Here is a 19147-nt window from a genome sequence, read left to right as displayed (position 1 = left end):
ATGAATTGAATCGAGACGAGAAAAAAAAACCAAGAATTTAGTTTAAACATTGAGTTTATGGATTAGGATTGAGATGATGAAGATGAAGATGATGATGATGATGATGATGATGATGCCAACCCTGAAGATGATTATGATTACGATGACGATGATATTAGTACCAAGATAAATTTAGAAATCAAATTCAAATTCAGTTCAACATGAAGATTTGGATGGTTCCTTCAAAAATCCTGAACTAATCTGAAAATTTAGTGCATGGTAACTGAACATGATCCTTAGGATGCTCATGATGATGATCAGGAGCAACAAGTAGTTTGAATTACCTTGAAATCATTTAGCTTGAAATCTTTAATCATTCTCACAATTTACATCCGAGGTGATCAACAACCGAATTAGTTGATTAGCATTTCGACTTTTCCTTTTTCCATATCATCAACGTTCATCATTCTAATTGTTACGATTTATAATCTCAGGTAGGTTTTTATATTTAATCTTCTTCTTCTTCTCTGATTATTATCATTTAATTTCCTTTTATCATCTTGTCCTTTTATTGGTTTAATTGATCGTTAATTTGTTTTTATTTTTTATTTTTCTCTTTTTCTTTCATCAATTTGGATAAGGAAATATTAGTTTAATCTCAATCTAATCACCTTTATAACTCGTCTCAATGTCAACTTGGCAGCCTCCCGCATCTTCATCTATTTATCATCCATCTTCATCTTCATTAACTACACCATCATTTTCATCATCAACCTCTCCCACTCCCACTTCCGCTACCCCGACATATCGACCTATTCTTCCCTCGGTGGGAGTGATTCCACACTTCGATACCCACCTAAATGGACCCACTCAAAGTGAACAAGAGAAAGTTTTATACCAACAGGAGAAGCAACGAGAACGATTGGCTGTAGTTAATCAGGTAATTATCGAGAAAAATTATAATTTATCGAAAAGAAAAACATTCCCAACTAATAATATTCCATAATTGCAACATTTACTTTCCGCTTTTCGATACATTAAAATTTCAACGAAATTTAAGTTCGATTTTAGTTTAATTCTCTTCCAATAGATGGCAGCACGTGTAGTGTGTTTTCTTTCGCTTCTTAATTAGTGATTTTTGTTTCCATTCAAATTTTAATTGTGATTAAGTTTTTTGTTGATTTTTTCTTCTAATTGTGATTATATGAACTTTAATTCATTGAGAGTGTCCTCTTGGTGAACATTTGTCAAGGTGAATGGTTAGAAATCGTTAGAAAATTACTTAGAATTTTGGAAACTCTTGATTTTCAGTTTCTCCATTTTCTTAAGAAATTGTTTTTCTTTTTTTGGCAAATTGACAACAATTTACTGATTATAATTCTGATTCTGTTGTTGAAAGTATCCAAGGATCTATTATTCAAAATAGAATAACTTCTAATCAGTAGTAAGAATCTAAATCTTTCTATTTACCAGAGAGAAAGAAAATCAATTGGATACAAAAGAGAAAAAAAAAATTCTCTCCACAAGCCAAGATGTTTTTCTTTATTTACATATTCCAATAACCTCTTAACCTTAAACTCTTTTGATTTATTTATTTATAAATTTTCTTCTATTCTTTTCCATTTCAGCCTCATCGGACTTTCCCCGTGGTCACACCCAAACCAAAGCCAATTCACGACTATCCGATTGGATCTTACCTTCGACATGTTCGAGATCCAACTTGGCAACAACCACCTCGAGTCTCCTCACCCGTTCCGAGGCCTGACAAGCTAAAAGAGGTTATGAACAGAGTAAGTGTTTAATCATTTTTTTCCGCACTTCATCAATTAAACTGAACAATCAAAGTAAATCATCAATTTAACAACAAGCTAATCACAATTACCAAGCAGATAGCAAGAAATTGGTAAAAAAAAAATGATTACATCAAATTATCAAGTTTACTTTTGAGTAGCAACAACAAAAACAACACCACATTCAATTTTCACCTCTATGGTTACAATTACCTTCACAATTAATTGTTAATTGTGCTAATTAGTGATCATTGAATCTCTATTTATTTATTTTTTTTCTCATCACTAAATTGACAGACAATCGGTTTTACAATTATATCAACAATTAACAATCATAACAGGATAACCAGGTAATTCTGATAGGAAACAAATGTATCACTATAAGAAGACTATAAGTTAATTTGATCACAATTAATTATCAATAACATTTAATTATCAATGAAGTGGTGAACCAAACAGCACCACCATTTAACTTAACCATAGATCCGATTTAATTGTAATCAAAGTGATGATTAAACCAATTGATTATCTATTGAGGTGTAACCAGAAATAACAGTTAACAAATATTAACCCAGAGAAAATTAATTCCTCTTGAAATTAGAAAAGCAATTATTTAAATGAGGCGAAACAATTAACTAATTTCTTTATTAACATTTAAGTTCAAGGTTTTCAAACAAAAATCTAATTTAAATTTACCACAGAAAACTGGGTAAAAATGGTTAAGGTTATTTAAATTGTTGTGTCCTCATTATTTTTGGCAACATCAATTGATTTATTAATCATCTCAACAATTAACATTAGACACCAAGAGAAATCCAAAAATCTCATCAAGGTGATACACCAACAATTAACTTGATCATCTCAAAATTGAAGTTATCGATTGCACTTTTGATAAACTAATTCCAGAATCTTAAATGAATATTAGACATTTAAATCAACTTAGAAATTAACTAGAAAAAAAAATCAATCAACTACTAATCATCATTAACAATTAGATTCTTATCCTTGAAGTTGATTTAGTTAATCACTTTCTCTTGATTTTCAATTGTTTGTCTAATTTGTTACAATATCTTCATCCAGTGTTAATATTTATATTACATTATTTAATCTTAATTGTGATCAATAAAAAGCAACTACAATCAAGGTTATCAAGAAAATTACAATATTAAATTGTGATATCATTTGATTTGATTTGTTAATGATTAACTTTAATGTTTAACAAGTTATTAAGGTTTGGTTTTAACAATTTACAAATTGTTGTTGTTGTTATATGAAAACCTTGGATAAACAATTAAACTTAATCATAACAATGAAAATTATTGAAATAATCATCACTACCGGAAAGATGATGGGAACAATTAGATTAAATTAAACTTATCCTTGTTAAATTGTCATCTAATTGTTATCATAATTAATATGAAGAAAATTGTTATCATTGAAATTGGGAACAATTGATTTATCTTAAGATTGTCACATTTTCATTATTAATATAAGCACACTGATTATTATAACAATTAATTGATCAACAATTTATGTTCTAATTTTATTTCTTAATCATTTCAAGGTACTTCAACAATTAATTGATAATTAGTTAATCATTTAAGTGTTTACAATACTTGGAATTGAATAGAAATGAAATTTTTTTTTCTCAATCAGAACAAAAAATTAACGTCTTTCAATGAAGGACAAATGATTATGATTAATTGTTGTTAATTGTTATGATTTAATAATCACAATCAACTTGATAAACTTTTTTTTCCTCTCAAATCATTGATCTAGTTTTTCTTAATTGTGATAATTAGTTTTTAATGGTAATTAGTTGAAGAAGTAAACAAATAAGAATCGTAATTAGATTAATTTTGCTTACCATGGTTCTCAATTGTTGTTGTTAACAAGCAACAATTTACTTTAATCATTTGAATTGGATGATGATAAAATTGCGAGAAACATGATTTCGAGGTAAATTAACTGTTGATTGTTATAATCATTAAATTATTAAAGTTTTAAATTGTCAATAAATGATAAATTGTTTTGATGTTTTTAAAGGAAAAACAAATTGTGTCAGATTGTTGATTAAATTGATTGTAAAGGTAAAAACTTAAATTGTTTCAGGTTCGTTGACAGATAGTTTGATGATGATTGTTGGTTAATCATGATGATCATGATAATCGATGAGATCATTGATGAATATGATTAACAATTAAATCTCGATTTTCTTAATTACAGTTTGCTGGTGATCTTGATGCTGAAAAGGTTGTTCATCTTCAATACAATTCACCATTAAATGTTTACAGTAGAGATTCAATTGCTGAAACCTTGGCTCCGTAAGTTGATTACAATTAACTAATCACTAACAAAATTGTCCCTTGTCTCATCACTAATCACCTTTTAACCATTAAATAACAATCAACAATCAAGAATCACCAATTTCAGGTTAGAATCAATACTTTTCCAATACAATCCGAAGAAAACTTTTTTGTTTCAATTTACAATCTAATCAAATATTGAGTTAATCATCTTAATTGTCAAGTCGTAGTTGTTTGAGGACAATCAGGTGAGAAAATAATCAATTATAATCAACAGAGGGAAGAAAAAAAATTGAACAATAAATTAAGGTAAGTTTGGAGTTAATTTGATTGCTACTGATTAACACTTTGTTTCTGTTTGTTTGTATGTTTATATAAATACAGAATTTATTAATTGATTACATGTGAGAAACAATCAATTGATTGATTTATGTTGATGATTAGATTATTATTATAATTGAGAATCAATTGAAAATGATCTTCTCTCTTCCTTCCTTTTTCTCTCACCCTTTAAATCATCATAATCATGATGATGATTTATCACTGAACTGAATTGAACTGAACAGTTTATTTATTGACTTTTCCTTTCTAAAGTCAAACCAATGTGAAAATAAACACACCAACAATCAGCCACAATCAAAATGCTACACCAACACAATCGCCACATTATCAACCACAACAACAACAACACCATCATCATTACGTAGTAGACCCAATGATGAGCCGTCTCTCCGTTTCACCGACTCCCTACAACACCAACAACACCAACAACAACCTTCGTCCATCAACACCAATTACCGATATCCGTAAATCACCAACCTGGCAATTAATTCAAGAACAGGAATCGGCTAAGGCTTATGGTCCGGTCAAGGAAAGGGTCAACTCGCCGGTTGGGGCTACTCTTCATGTATCAAGTATCGATGGTCACGAATCACCAGCACAATCATCGACATTTAAACATCTAATGAGTGCATTGGTTGATCATCCAGCTTATTAATTGCAATTAAGAAACAAAAACAACAACAAAAAAATGCAAATTGGATTCTAATCAACTTTTTGCCCGCCATAATTGATTTAATTTCTTTTCCCCTTTAATCCTTTAATCTTAATCTTAATCACTATCTAAGTCCAAAGCTGTTTATGTGTTTAAATCAACAATCAACCCTAAATTTAACCTTTAATTGTAATTGTGATGACGTTGGTTATGATGGCGATGATGGTAAAACTATGATTGTTAAATTTAAATTGTGATTTCGTTGATAAGTCCTTAAATAAAGTGTTTCAATGTTATCAAATTATTTTAATCAACCAAATGTCATTTAATCTTAACCTTAGTTAACTTTGCTGTTAATCAACTTGGCAATCAAACTAAACAATTAACCTTGACCCTTGGAAAAGACTTTTAAATTTGCCAAATTATTATAATCCTATTTATAGATAATCATTGATCTTTCTCAGTTTTAATTGTTAATTTAATTTATTTCCTAAAAGCATCACAATTAACAAAAAAATCAATTTCTCTGTGTAAATGTAAATCAAAGTTTTTTTCTCGAAGTTCGAGTTGAACATTTCGATCGTAGAAACTTGAAAACTTAGTTTCGAACAAGTTTTTCTATGAAATTATCATTGATCGAAATCAACTAATTCAGTTTATCGATAATTAATCACCTAAATGTCAATCTAAATGTTATTCATTTGTGTGATTAATTATCATTGATCAGTAACGATTAACATAATCACTTAATTGTCTTTTTTTTCACAACGAAATTAAAACAATGATACTAATTGTTTTCTAACAATTCAGTTGAATTACAATCTAACCTTTTATTGAGAGAAAGAGTAATTAACCAAATGAAAAGATCGAAAAGATAATTAATTGTACAAATGAAAAGAAAATGAATTAGTTAATTGTAGATCAATTAATCGGATTGAAAGAGTAAATTTATCGATATCGTTTTGTTTACATTACGTTTCTTTGTTTATGTTTACTTTTTATCTTTTTTCATTTGCTGTTTATGAGATCATCTTATTCATATGATTAATATGATTTATTTTTCTGTTAATTAATTAATTTAATTTCTGTTCATTAATTTGATTGTAATTAAGTTTCTATGTTCTTACCTTGAAAAGTGAAGGATTTTTGTTTATCTTGTTGTAATATTTTGTGTAGGAAATGATCATTGATGAAACTTCAGGTAACCTTACATATTTATATTTAGAAAAGATTAGTTATTTTTATGTTATGTTGTATTTGTTAATTTGATCTTAATTATATTGTGATAATCAGTCAAGTTAATTAATTACATCACCTTCGTTTTGATTTAATCAACAAAAATCAAGGTTTTATCATAAGAACAACAAAATTATGATTCTCTTTGGAAAGGAATTCAACAGGTAAGAGAATAATTTTAATTCTTTTGGAAGTTAATTGTTGATCAATTAATTTCTCTCTCTCTCTTGTTTTCAATCATGGAAAAAGTAATTAGGTAATTTGATCAACAATTTATCTAATTATCGATTGTTAAAATGTTACCAAAGAGAAAAGAGAAAAAAGTAAATTCTATTCTCTTTGTAGAATTTACTTTTTATTCTCTTTTCTTCTCTGTCTATTCTTCTGTCTTTTCCTTTTCTCTTATCAACCGATGAACCATTTTGATTATTTTCTTTGTTTTCTTTTATTTAGAATTTGTAACAATTAATCTTTGTCTATTATCTTGACCTTTTGATTAATTTTTTTCTTCTTTTCTTTTTCCATCTTATAGTGTGTGCGGGAAAATTGGAGAAAATGTTAATCGGTCAACTCTTTCTAACGGATATCAACTTATCGCCATTTTGCCTAATTGAATTTCTCTCTCTCTCTTTCTTTTAGTTTCCCTCTCAAGTGATTCTTAAGTGATTAAGTTATACATTTTTCCCTCTCTCACTATTTCATCTTTCTCTTCAATATATTTCTCATTGTTAACCAGTTATATTTTTATTATTTTGTGATAATCATCACAAAACAATCAAGTTAACTATTGATCAACATTTCAAGTGATTTAAGGATTCATGGTTAGTTGAAACGGATTGGAAATGGTAAACCTGATTGGTTAGTTGTTTTTCATGTTTCCATCATTGTTTTGCTCCTCCCTGTATTCATGGTACCGCGAAACTTTACCCACTCTCATCTTCATCGTTTTCTCTCTCTCACTCTCTCATTTCAATTCATCATTTCATTTTCATTTCTCTTCTCATTTCTACAGAATTTATGTGAGTGAAGGTTATAAAGTATTCATGTTAAATCTATTGTAACAAAAGGGGTAGATTGGAATCAGTGAATAAAAAAAGGTAGGTTGATATTGGATTACCAAGTTTCAATTTTTGCTCCATAATTAATTTTATTCCTCAACTGAAAGTTCATTTAGTTGATTTTTTTCTCTCTCTTTTCTCTTGTTTCTCAAGTTTTCTATTGTATGTTTACAATCAATCAGCTTTGATGTTACTATTAATACCTTTCTCTAATTTCCTTCTCCCTTCTCTCTCTTTCTCTCTCTTTGTTTTCACAGGTTTAAAGTCTCGTCTCTTTCTCACTATCAATTGATGTGAATAATATTCCAAAGGTGGTTAATTTAATTGATTACTAGTTTTTTTCCTCTCTCTCTCCCTCTCCCTCAATACTGAATTTCTATTCAATTGGTTACACGTTATTCTTGCAAGTCTAGTTTTTCTGTACCACTGATGGACCTTGTGTGATTCTACAACAAAGTGTTCATGTTTTACCATGTTTTCCATCATTTATCATGGATAAATTTTTTACTCAATGAATGTTGACAACGGAACAAGAAGTAAATTCACAAAAGGCAAGACCGTTGAAAAGGAATCAAAGAGGGAAAAGAAAAACATTGACTATTATCACATGAGGAGGTTCAACTAATTTAATAAAGATCGAGGTTAACGAGGTGATACTTAACGACTCTTTATAATTGACATTGCGTTTTTCCAGAATTCATCTTTAATTTCATCTTCATCATTTTGTCAAGTTTGTGCAACTATTTTCTCATGAGAAGTTTAAATTAATCAACAATCAACTGCTCGGTTCCAATTAACTAACTTATAATATTTTTTTCACATTTTGTTTTTTACTCAATTTTGTGATAATCATCATTAGTGGGATTGATTTAAAACAAAGACAAGGAAAAACTTGAACAATCTTCATTTATCGTGCCATCACCATCACCTTAGTCATAATTAAACCATCCTCAATTAATAACAATCAGAGGCAGAAAGAAAAATGTGATTAACAGCAACAATAATCAACCTCATGTGTTCATTTCTGGAAAAAAAACTACAGTTTGTTGTGGAAACTTTTGCATATCTTTGAACTTTCATTCTGAATTTTTCTTTCTCACTCTCTTTTTCTGATACAAGTTTGTATGAGATAGTAAATTAACACAAAAGAGAACAAAATTGTTTTGTTTAATCAACTTTTTCTTTCTCTCACATTTTCTATGTGACCGAAACAATCGACACAACAAGAATCAGCATCACATTTCGCTGGTTATCATTTGAAACGATATTTTTTTTACTATTCAAAAGTTTCATCATTATAAGTCAACCTTTGTCTACCTTCCCATCATAATCATCATCAAATCATCAACAATCATCTGTTTCTTCCTGGTGTTGTCTTTTTTTCTCCCTCTCTCACCACCACCACAACAACAAAAGCCATGTTTTCCTATTATGCTTTAGAGACATGGTTATTCTCATTTTTTGCTCTTCTCTTATTAGGGTTCATCATTTTTTACACCAAACGATTGATCACTATTCTAACGGATATGAGAAAATCGAACAAAAAAGTCTCCTACAAGCCATGGGAAATGGAGAGTAAGTTGGAAAAGAAATCATCAATCTTCACAATCTTTGGTCGCAAACAGACAACAACATTTTGATGAGAGATACAAGTACAATCACAGACAAGATACATATTCACACAGACCCAAAAACTAAAACAAATCAAATCCAATCAGCTCAACTGAATTACTCTATTTCTCTCTTGCTCTCTACCAAGTGAATGATAAAATGTATAACATTTATCATGATGTAACAATAACTTAGCTTGTGTGTATGTGCTGAATGAAGCGTTCATTGTGTTGCTAGTGCTTCTTCCTCTTCGTATTTCTCATTCCCCTTGAACTCTCTCGTCTATTTATTTATTTATTTTATTTCCTCTTTATCTCTCTAACAATCTACCCCACCCTCTGTGTTTAAATGGCCTCATGTGTTCCGTGTACATTACAGTCAACGTTTCCTATTGTAGATCCGAAGATTTGTATATTATTGTTGATGATTATGGTTTGATGTTTGCATGAATAATAATCATTCATATGTGTAGACATCCTTCAATTTTCATCAATGCATTTCGTTCATCTCTTGCTGTTATTGTTTTAACAACCGATTACATTTGATTTATATTTTTCAATACAATCAATTGCATAAGATATCGTCTCCCTTTCTCTCCCCATCATCATAATCAACTTTATTCTCACTCAAAGTTAACAACAATTACCTTAATTTTTTTCCTCTTGATGTCAATAAGCCATGAAAATGTTACCTTCCCTCTATTTTACCGTTCAAACGATTAACTTAATTCTTTTCATCATTCAACTGATGAATACAATTGTTAGTGATTTTATTATTATTCTTTGTTTTGGATTTTATTCCACATGAAAAATCACAAGAATACGAAGATTAATAATAAGAAATGATGACGAAACTGATGATGATAAAAAGCTTCAAGAGATGAACAAGGTTAATGTTGCTGTTAATCAACCTTGAAATCGTATTGTTCAAATTACGATTTTCAAATGACAAGGTGACAAACCCACGAACCCCAACTGTTCATCCCAATAGAAAATCAAACAATTCTTATTATTATCTTAACACTTGAGGCCACAAACGATGTGTTAACTTATGATGTAGATGAGTTTAGATAGACGGAAGAAAAATGCTTAATTGTTATGAAGAGAACTTAATTAAGCTGCTATTGTACATTCGCTACGTTTCAATCGTCTGAGCAATTAATCAATTGTTGTCTTAGCTTCCATTTTCCTGTCGCTTGTTGGTTTTTGTATTTCGAGCCAATTTCAATTAACTTGTATTTTTTTTCTCTTTTTTTCTAGAAAAAGTTGCCAAAGGTAAAGTTAAAGTACCAAGACGATTTGGACCAATTAAGGGACTTGTACCTGTTCGAGAATCAGCTATAACTACCAAAAAGTCGAAACAATTAAAATCATTACCTTCCAATCGTTTGGATTCCGTTGATGGTATTGCTACAATTGAAGGAGCTCTAAGTCGTAGTTCATCTGTTGGATCCGGAATTAGTTACGAGACAACCACAACTAATTCAGAATTTTATCGAGAAAGTCGACTATCTGTTAGTGAGATGGTTAAAGAAGAGGGATCATGGATTAGTCAATTAATGGTCGATCAGAATCAGAATTCTGTTAAAAATAACCTTCAAGCTCACATTAGTGCTGCCGCTGTCGAAAACTTATCCGCTAATTTGCCAAAAACTGTTGCTAATGGTAACACAGTTAATCATGAAAACAACAATAGTACCACCGTAACCGCTAACGGTAAAGTTAAAACGATACATGATGACACGATAAATAGAAACACTAAAAATAAGGAGACCAAAGAAGATGATAATAATAACAACAATAACAATAATTACAAGGAAAAAATAACCAACGGTGGGGTCATTTTGGTCACTCCAGAGATCAACAATTTACCTTTCTCGAATACCCATAAATACTATTCACCATCTAATCAACAGTCAATCCGTGATTCTAAATTAACTTTACCAATGGAGCAAAACGATGATCACATTGAAGTGATTAGTAAAACAATTCCCGTTCTTGATGAATCATTTACTTCATCATCGACAACAATTGAAGGAAACAATAGATCAACAATTACCAAAACAACGAGTAAAAAAGTTATCGTAACCGAAGTATCAAAACAAAGGAAACTAGAAAATCGTATTGCTGCATGAAAAGAAATCCGAGTGATTTAACAAACCATCAACAATTAAGTGAAATTTAAATCATCTACATATTTATTTTTTGATTTGATTTACTTTGTGAATTAATATCTAATTTGGATTATAAATTTAAATGGTATAATCAAGGTTCAGTACTTCATCATGATAATAATTATAACGATTGTAATGATTGACTATGAGGAAAAGCACAATTTCCAATTGTCTTGATACGTAATTAACTAATCAACATTTTTTTATACAAATTATTGGAAAACAAAATTGTGCCAATTTATGACAATTTAGTTAACTAAAAATTCATCAAAAAGTCAACCTACCTGAGTGATAAATGTAACCAACTATTCATACATTTATTTTCTAATAATTTCTATTCCAGTTTTTAATTAACCATAGAACCGGTTGTTATACTTTCGTTTTTGTTTTGTATGGATCATTAATTAATCACAATCAAATCTGGATCATCATCATCATCATCACCGCAACAATTGAGAATCGTAATCATATTGTCATTTTTGTACAATTCTCGATAATTTTTTCCAATGTTAAATTCAAGGAACGACGATCAATCACAATTAACGTAATTTTCATCTACATTTAAAAGATGAAACTGGTTCCAATTGATTAGTCAAACAATTAGCTAACCAAATTTTTACTTGTGTAATTGTAAATAATACAATTTAAATGACAATCAAAACAGTTTTTCCCCAAACTTTTGATTAGATAAAAATTTAATGAATTGTATCCAAATGTGTCTAATTGAATCAAAGCAAAAACAGTAACAATCAAGTGAAAATCAAAGTCTCGTCATTATGTAAATCAAATTGTTTATTAAATTAAAATTAAACATAAGCAAAAAAATAAAAAGTTTTAATTGTTTATTCAAAAAACGATCAACAAAAGTGGTGCCATCTTGTGGTTACAATTATCACTTTTTTGAGAATGGAATCGAATTAGATTTTCTTAATTATTTCGGTGGTTAAATGGTCTGAATAATTGTGATCTCCACGCGTTAACAGTTAATGGTAACATTTTAGGCGCTTGCCTGATGAAGGTTCGTTTAGTTACACTTGGAGTTAAGGTATTGGTGAAATAATGACGAATTATTTTAACGAAAAGTTCTGGTTCCATTTCTTTAGAGTCCCGTTGGTTAATTCTTGGACTTTGTGAATGGACAATCTCTTCAATGGCATAAGGTACACTTGGATCATTATTTGGACGTGGTTGGTAATGTCCAACAATCGGAGGTTGATATTGACCTGCAACATTATTACGGACATTTACTGGAGGTGGAGGGCTGGGGATTTTTACATTTTGTCCTCGAGTGTTAATTATGTTTCCAGTATTCTGATTGTTGTTAAATCTGTTGTAATTATATTGTCCATTTGATTGAGGAGGAAGTGGGTGTTTATAAATATTATCTAATATCATTGGTTGAATAGGCTGAATAGGCTGAATAGGCTGAAGTTGAGGTTGTGGTTGAGGTTGTGGTTGGGGTTGGGGTTGTGGTTGGGGTTGTGGTTGGGGTTGGGGCTGGGGTTGGGGTTGGGGTTGACGTTGATTGCTGTTATGATGCAATAATTTTTCAATTTGTTTAAGTACTAATGGATTGATCGGTTTAATTGTTTCGGGTTTGATTTGATTATTTTCTGTTCTCCTTTCATTATTTATCTCAATATCGTTGTTTCTTGAGCTTTGATTGTTTGGTTTAAGTCCTTCAGGAGTCCAAACTGTCTCTGGAACAGGTCGCAATTTAAAGTTCACTTTATCCGATAATTCATCAACAAGTGAATTCAATTTCGGATCAGGTTTGCTGGTTGTTGGTGCTTCAGAAACTGGACTGGATGTTGAGGTTGAGGTTGAAGGTGGAACAGCTCGAGTGACAAGAGGAAGGCTCGTAGTTGTACTTATTGAATTTGTAACATTCGTTTTAAAAGTAGATGCAGTTGGCTCAGATACAATCGGTGTAGTTTTAGTGTCATTGGTCGCGTTGATTGACAAATCGGAGACATTGAAACTTTTCGAGGTTTGATTGTTAAAATTTGCAATCAAAGCTCTTGTATCACTATTTGAAAAGACATTCGTTTCGTTGTTATTTTCGATATTTGTTTTGTTTACTACACAAGGCGGTGGACTGTCCGTTGTTACATTCTGACTTCCTCGAGCTTTTTCAGGTCATTAACATCGGAAGATAAACTGAGACCAGCCAACATTTTACGTACTTCGTTTTCATTCATGTTCATAGAATCAACAGGATAAATAACTGGCGGTGAATTGTTAAATGAATGGATAATCTTAGTAACCATTGTGACGTTAAAATCAGTTTCATTGTGGAACTGGACAACCGGATTAATGAGAATACTATAACTTGGTAGCGCGTTTAAAAATGACCTCAATGTATCGGGCATTTGATAGTCAGTTACATTAGGTTTCTCTTCATTTGAATCATCAACATCTAAGTTTCGCTCCTGTTTTCCATTGCTATTAAGCACTTTTGAGGAATTATTTAGTTGACTTGAATAATTAAGTTTCGGCTTTTCAGTTGTCCCATTTTCAGTTAGATTTTTATTATTATAAGAATCGTTGGGAGGGTCAATTGCTGTACTGTTACAATTAATCAGAGGTATTATCACAATTAGAATTGAAATAAGTTTACCAACTGGATGAAAGTGGACACTTTTCAATGGAGAAATCATAATTTTGATTAATCACTTTTTCATTTATACATGAGAAACAATCAAAACAACGCAATCAAATCAATTATTATTGGGACTGTGAGTGTAGAGAAAATTAATTTCTTATCAACAATCAATTGCTGGCACATTGATTTCACTAATTAACTATAAAAAAAAGTTAATCAAGTGGTTTGTTAAAAGGATAATTGCTGTTCCAAACAATTTAACATCACCATTGCAATTAACTTATTGTAATGTTGATAACAACTTGCAAAGTCAATCAAATTTTGCTTAATTGTTACATTAAGTTTTTAACTCTTCCCATTAAGAAATTGCAATTGACTAGAGGAAGAAAAAAACAATCACAATTAACTGATTCATTTTGACAAATGTCACAACAAATTAGTCCAGTTTACTTATAGCCCGTTAATCAATGGACAATAATGATTAACTAAATCAGTATTATTGATAAAAAAAAAGGTTCACATTTAACCTTTGATGAAGTGATTGTATTCATTAGATTGGACAACAACAATTAACTAAATTGTTACGAAAACGCCGCCATCTAGTAAAACAACTAATCACTTGTTACTAATCAAATTGATCATTGGAACAGTATAATTATAAAAACTTTTAATTAGTATTGATCAATTAATCTCTGTTGTAATTTGATTTTTCTTTGGCGATTTTAATTTAGTAACAACAATGAATTAACTTGTAATCTATTGATAATTTCAAGTCAATTTCTAAGTGAAAAAAATGTAACGTAAAATTTTCACGATTTTACGAGAATTGTTAGTAAATAGGATTATTGAATTAAAGATATTTAACTTTTACAATTAGATTTATGATGGAAACAATTTAGTAATGGTTACATGTTTTGGAAGAGATAAACTTTATCAATGTTTAGAAAATGATTTACTTCCAAATAATCAACCATGCAGACAGAAAATACTACACAGCATATAATCGGGTTACTCTCATTTTCCAGAATTGAATTGAATTTGATCAACAGAATCTCAGAGTTTCTATTCTCCCAAGAATTTTCCTTTCATCTTAGATGAGCATATTTCCATGATAATATCATTTCATTCAGTTGAACTGAATCATACCTGGAGAGAGAGAGAGAGAGGAATTATAATGATGATATTATCTTCGACGATGATGAACATTCACCATGATTCTGGAGTCAACTCGAAACTTTTAATCTTTAACTCATCTTTTAAGGCTCATAACAATTAGATTAATCAAATGAATCATCTAAAAGACTGAAAGTGATTCCAATATAATCGAGAAACAAAACCATCCAAATGATTAACATACTAATGTAATTATTGTTACGATGAAATGATCAACAGAAATGTTATACACTTTGGTATGTTGATAGATTTCAAGTGAATACCCCCTGACAATTAACATTGTATTCGGTAGATTTATCGTTTATTAAGTGACATTATTTAAAGAATGCTATGATAATTAACTCGCTCTAAATGTAATTCTGTTGTAACTTTTTAAATTCTCAGAAATTTCTTCACACTAATTGTTACCAATCACTCAACTCACTGGGAGTTGATTAACATCACCAACTAGTAGATTAACACCATATGAGAATAACTTACTGAGGAAACAATTAAGTAATTCAATAGCAACCAGACAATTAAAATAATAGTCGATAAAAACACTTGGTTAAGTTAATTGCTAAGTTCATTATTTTAATTGCTGTTTATTTAATGATCATTTCAAAGGGGAAAAAATTAACAAAAAAGTAACAATAAAACTGCCGAAAAAGAAATAAATTTACTCCAAAGATATTGATACGAATATAATTTTCTGTCAACTAACTAAATTAATTGAGAGAAATTAGATTTTAAATATAATTTGATTATCATCTTTATCTTCATCCCCTTGATCATCATCTTCATAATTTTCATCAATTTCAGCGCATTCTCATGAGTTCTGAATGAATCTGAATTCAGTTCTTACTTTTTGTCTCATGTTGATCATTTGATGATTAACCTTCAATCCATTCAAGTCATTGGAAATTTAATTGTATAATCAAGTTTAAAATGCTTTACAATGATTGTCTACCATCAATTTAAAAGTTAATCACAATTAAAACTTAAAGTTCACTTAAAGTATTTATAGTATTTAAAGTTACCAAGACATCAGGTTAATTGTTTGGGAAACTTTGATTAACTGGTTGTTGACGATTTAATTTACTGTGTGAACAATTTGTTACTAATCACTGAACATTTAATCACCAATGAATAATTCAACAATTAACGGGACAAATTCAATTCGTCAAGCTTGGCTTCGATTCCTTCATCCTGATCTAATTACATTGGCACCCGATTATTGGCTTAATTTTGAACCAATTTCGTGTCAAGTTAATTTAACAATCGCTGCGATTTTCACAGTTGTCTTAATCATTGGATTAACTGGTAATTTAACAATAATTTACCTTTATTGTAGGTGAGTGAAAATTTCGATTAATTTTTTTATTAGAATGACTAATTGTTCTGTTTAATTGTAACAATTAAAGAGTAAAAGCACTTCGAAATGGCCGAAATACAATCAGTTTGAACATCGCAGTTTCCGATCTAATCATGAACGGGGTAATTGCGGCCTACGTTTACAATAGTACTCAATGTGGATCAGCATTAACACCATTGGGTGAGTAACAATTAGCTAATTGTAAGAAAATCCTTGACCTTCTCACTTGAATCAGTTTAATTACAATGATAATAAATTGTAGTTGTAAACATTTGGTTGATCACAAAAACCTTGATGATATAAGATGATGGTATTATTATTATGTAGTATTTACAGTTAATCAATAAGCCTGTTGATTGATTTAATTAACATGAACTTGAGATGATTTAATTTTGTTCTTTAAACTATATTTAGAAACAATCAAGGCCTTAAGTTCCAACAATTTAATTTTACAAGCACAAGTTGCACAACAATTAACCTTAATTATAGACTATGGTAAAATCAGATGAGACAAAATTTTGTAGTCTTTTTTTATTGATTGATTATTGGAACAATTTAATTCACTGGATTCATGATTAAGGTGATAATAAATTTGTTTCCATGTTGATTAATATTCCGTTTAATTTATTTCTTTTGATTATCAAATCAAACCAATGAAGTTTAAACTGATTGAAAGTGAAAATTAAATCATCTCATTGATTAAAAAATTGCAATCATTTGGGAATTGATTATATTTAAAGTTTAATTAGATTTGGAGTTAATTGAATTTCTAACTAATAACCTTGATTGTTAGCTCATTGTGATGGGAATGATGATCGTAATTAATTGTAAATCTTGACATTAGACAAAAGTGATTAGTGATTTGAATTTATAACTCTCAAAGCTTTTGTTTAAACATTTGAAACACTAGATTTAGTTGATTAATTGTTAAATCAACCAATCGAGGTGTGATTAGATTAAATTTCCTGATTATCGTTTAAATTTAGTCCAGTTTCACTCTAATCCGTTGAATTATCAACGTGACAATTGATCTAATTGCTTCCAATTTCCTAGTAATCAACAATTAGATTTGATATTAACACTATTGGGATCATATTGATTGTAATTTAAATCAATTTGAAATCTGCAATTAGAGTAAAAGGAATTAAAAATTAATAATCTCTTCTGTCGGAAGCAAGTTAATCGTAACAATTTAACTAGACAATTACATCAATCTCTGAGTTATAATAACTCAGAGCAATTAATAAATTGTCCAAACATTAGGAATAATAAAAATATCTATTGATCAATTGATATATGAAAAAAATGTTCATCTTTTCAAATGGAAAATGTTTCATTGTTTTCAATTCTGATTGAATGAATTTTTGATTGAACATGATGATAAATGAAAAACAAAACTGAAGCCATCAAGATGATTACATTGGATTGAATTAAAGATGAGGATGAAGATGATGATGGAAGATTGAATTGTAATATCTTCCACTCAACTGTAAGAATGATAATAATCAACCTCTTGAATAGTTTCATAGATTTTATCTTCTTCATGATAATATTAACCATCTCATAGATTCACAAGTATATATCATCATTTTCATCCCATTATCATCATTGTCTTTTTGCTGAATCAGACATTGAAAATTGAAATTAATGTTGACATTACCTTGATGATGTGCTAAAAAATTGGTTAAGAAAAAAGTTCAACAATCAAGAAGATGGTGAACAAAATCAACTTTAATAATCAGAAACAATTTAGAATGAGGAAAGAAAAAAATGAATCAAATCTTTAATTTGATTAGTGAAAATCAAACATTTCAACGTGATTTAATGTACTGGTATAATCACCGTCATCAAGACTAATTACAATTGATAATGAGAATGGTTGATTTATCTGTCAACTGAATTAACCAAATCAAGTTAATGATAATGATGATTAAGATAATGATTAAGTTCATCGAGGTGAAGATGGAAATGTAATGAAAGGTAAATTGGATGATAAATAATATGATGATCAATTGGATAATTGTGATGCAGAGAGAGAGAGAGAGAGAGAGTAAAAAATGCTAACATTTTAATCATCATGTTTATAATTCTGATATTCATCATGTTATCATCTCAAGAATCATTGGAATTCAACATTTTCAGAACTTGAGATCATCTTTTATCAACATCATTCTCATAATGAGGAGAAACCGTTGAACCAAAGTCTTTGAAATCATATTAACTTTATATGTTAATTGGGATTCAAACTGATAGACAACAGAAATATAATTAATTTAGTTGAGATTCAGTTAATTGTCATGGTTAAATTCAGTTGACAAAGTGTTAACATCCATACTAAATACCCAAGTTTAAAGACAAAAGATAAGTTTGTTTTAATTGTCGAGATGGAAAATCAGTCAAATAAAATTTTCAGATTTTCCCATGAAAATGAAATCAATCAATTATTTTCAGATTAATTGTATCTGTTCATTGGTCAGGGGAAAATATTAGTTAAAACTAATCAAATTGATTCCTTTCTACCTTCAATAATGTAATCAAATCGCAAGGTTAACTAGTCAGCCAGGAAAATACAGTTAATGGTTAACCAGCAATTTAACTCTTGTATTCAGAAATACGGAATTTTTTTATCAAGGTTATCATCAGGTAGCGATAATAATAATGTTGTTAATATTTAGAATACAAATTGTTCAGTGTTGATATTAAGGAGTAGAAGGTGATTAATATAAGGATCGTATTCATTTACCTGGAAAAAAATGTTACCTAACAAAATGATAACATTAATATTTCAATTACTGTCAAATCCATTGAGGAATCATTTTTGAATATTAGATTGCCAGGAGCATTATGATCATGGTGTTGATGATTAAG

The 19147-nt window shown here is 29.5% G+C and overlaps 4 protein-coding genes across 11 annotated transcripts; 3 read left to right on the top strand and 1 right to left on the bottom strand.

The window, feature by feature from the left end:
• Positions 1-314: 314 nt before the first annotated feature.
• LOC128396613 (uncharacterized) lies at positions 315-5370 on the top strand. Of its 2 annotated transcripts, none has more exons than XM_053357229.1 (5): positions 315-473; positions 621-919; positions 1608-1769; positions 3996-4093; positions 4642-5021. In XM_053357229.1, the coding sequence occupies exons 2-5, from the start codon at positions 668-670 to the stop codon at positions 4883-4885; spliced, it is 756 nt and encodes a 251-aa protein (XP_053213204.1). In that variant the 5' UTR covers positions 315-473; positions 621-667; the 3' UTR covers positions 4886-5021. The 2 variants fall into 2 exon arrangements, with proteins under 2 accessions (XP_053213204.1, XP_053213203.1); XM_053357228.1 differs by having other exon boundaries at positions 321-473; positions 631-919; positions 4670-5370.
• Positions 5371-6097: 727 nt separating this feature from the next.
• LOC128396612 (probable cyclin-dependent serine/threonine-protein kinase DDB_G0292550) lies at positions 6098-11978 on the top strand. Of its 7 annotated transcripts, none has more exons than XM_053357227.1 (6): positions 6098-6270; positions 6416-6469; positions 6838-7163; positions 7318-7402; positions 7621-8977; positions 10234-11978. In XM_053357227.1, exons 5-6 carry the CDS (start codon positions 8782-8784, stop codon positions 11106-11108), a joined length of 1071 nt encoding a protein of 356 aa, XP_053213202.1. In that variant the 5' UTR covers positions 6098-6270; positions 6416-6469; positions 6838-7163; positions 7318-7402; positions 7621-8781; the 3' UTR covers positions 11109-11978. The 7 variants fall into 7 exon arrangements, with proteins under 7 accessions (XP_053213202.1, XP_053213196.1, XP_053213199.1 ...); XM_053357221.1 differs by having other exon boundaries at positions 6103-6270; positions 7621-8938; XM_053357226.1 differs by lacking the exon at positions 6098-6270 and having other exon boundaries at positions 6309-6469; positions 7621-7674; positions 8843-8938.
• A 96-nt stretch (positions 11979-12074) lies between these two features.
• LOC128396072 (uncharacterized protein DDB_G0292186-like) lies at positions 12075-13807 on the bottom strand. Its single transcript, XM_053356596.1, has 2 exons — positions 13260-13807; positions 12075-13176 (listed from the first exon to the last, which is right to left on the bottom strand). Exons 1-2 carry the CDS (start codon positions 13805-13807, stop codon positions 12075-12077), a joined length of 1650 nt encoding a protein of 549 aa, XP_053212571.1.
• Positions 13808-15808: 2001 nt separating this feature from the next.
• Positions 15809-19141, top strand: LOC128394809 (rhodopsin, GQ-coupled-like). The gene is made up of 2 exons (XM_053355179.1): positions 15809-16258; positions 16329-19141. The coding sequence occupies exons 1-2, from the start codon at positions 16050-16052 to the stop codon at positions 16465-16467; spliced, it is 348 nt and encodes a 115-aa protein (XP_053211154.1). The 5' UTR covers positions 15809-16049; the 3' UTR covers positions 16468-19141.
• Positions 19142-19147: the final 6 nt, after the last annotated feature.

The sequence above is a fragment of the Panonychus citri genome, unplaced genomic scaffold (genome assembly GCF_014898815.1).
Source record: "Panonychus citri isolate SS breed McGregor unplaced genomic scaffold, ASM1489881v1 Contig00023, whole genome shotgun sequence".
NCBI lineage: Eukaryota > Metazoa > Arthropoda > Arachnida > Trombidiformes > Tetranychidae > Panonychus > Panonychus citri.
Note: the sequence above shows the minus strand (reverse complement) of the source record. Positions and strands in the feature narration are given on the sequence as shown.

What these genes read in the sequence shown, in the direction of transcription:
- LOC128396613 (XM_053357228.1), top strand. Translation starts at nt 668, where the DNA reads ATGTCAACTTGGCAGCCTCCCGCATCTTCATCTATTTATCATCCATCT. An exon ending in GATTGGCTGTAGTTAATCAG is followed by an intron (nt 920 to 1,607) that starts GTAATTATCGAG and finishes TTTCCATTTCAG; the next exon opens with CCTCATCGGACTTTCCCCGT. An exon ending in TAAAAGAGGTTATGAACAGA is followed by an intron (nt 1,770 to 3,995) that starts GTAAGTGTTTAA and finishes TCTTAATTACAG; the next exon opens with TTTGCTGGTGATCTTGATGC.
- LOC128396612 (XM_053357227.1), top strand. Translation starts at nt 8,782, where the DNA reads ATGTTTTCCTATTATGCTTTAGAGACATGGTTATTCTCATTTTTTGCT. An exon ending in ATCAATCTTCACAATCTTTG is followed by an intron (nt 8,978 to 10,233) that starts GTCGCAAACAGA and finishes CTTTTTTTCTAG; the next exon opens with AAAAAGTTGCCAAAGGTAAA.
- LOC128396072 (XM_053356596.1), bottom strand. Translation starts at nt 13,807, where the DNA reads ATGATTTCTCCATTGAAAAGTGTCCACTTTCATCCAGTTGGTAAACTT. An exon ending in AAGCTCGAGGAAGTCAGAAT is followed by an intron (nt 13,177 to 13,259) that starts GTAACAACGGAC and finishes CTTTTCAAATAG; the next exon opens with TGATACAAGAGCTTTGATTG.
- LOC128394809 (XM_053355179.1), top strand. Translation starts at nt 16,050, where the DNA reads ATGAATAATTCAACAATTAACGGGACAAATTCAATTCGTCAAGCTTGG. An exon ending in ATAATTTACCTTTATTGTAG is followed by an intron (nt 16,259 to 16,328) that starts GTGAGTGAAAAT and finishes TAACAATTAAAG; the next exon opens with AGTAAAAGCACTTCGAAATG.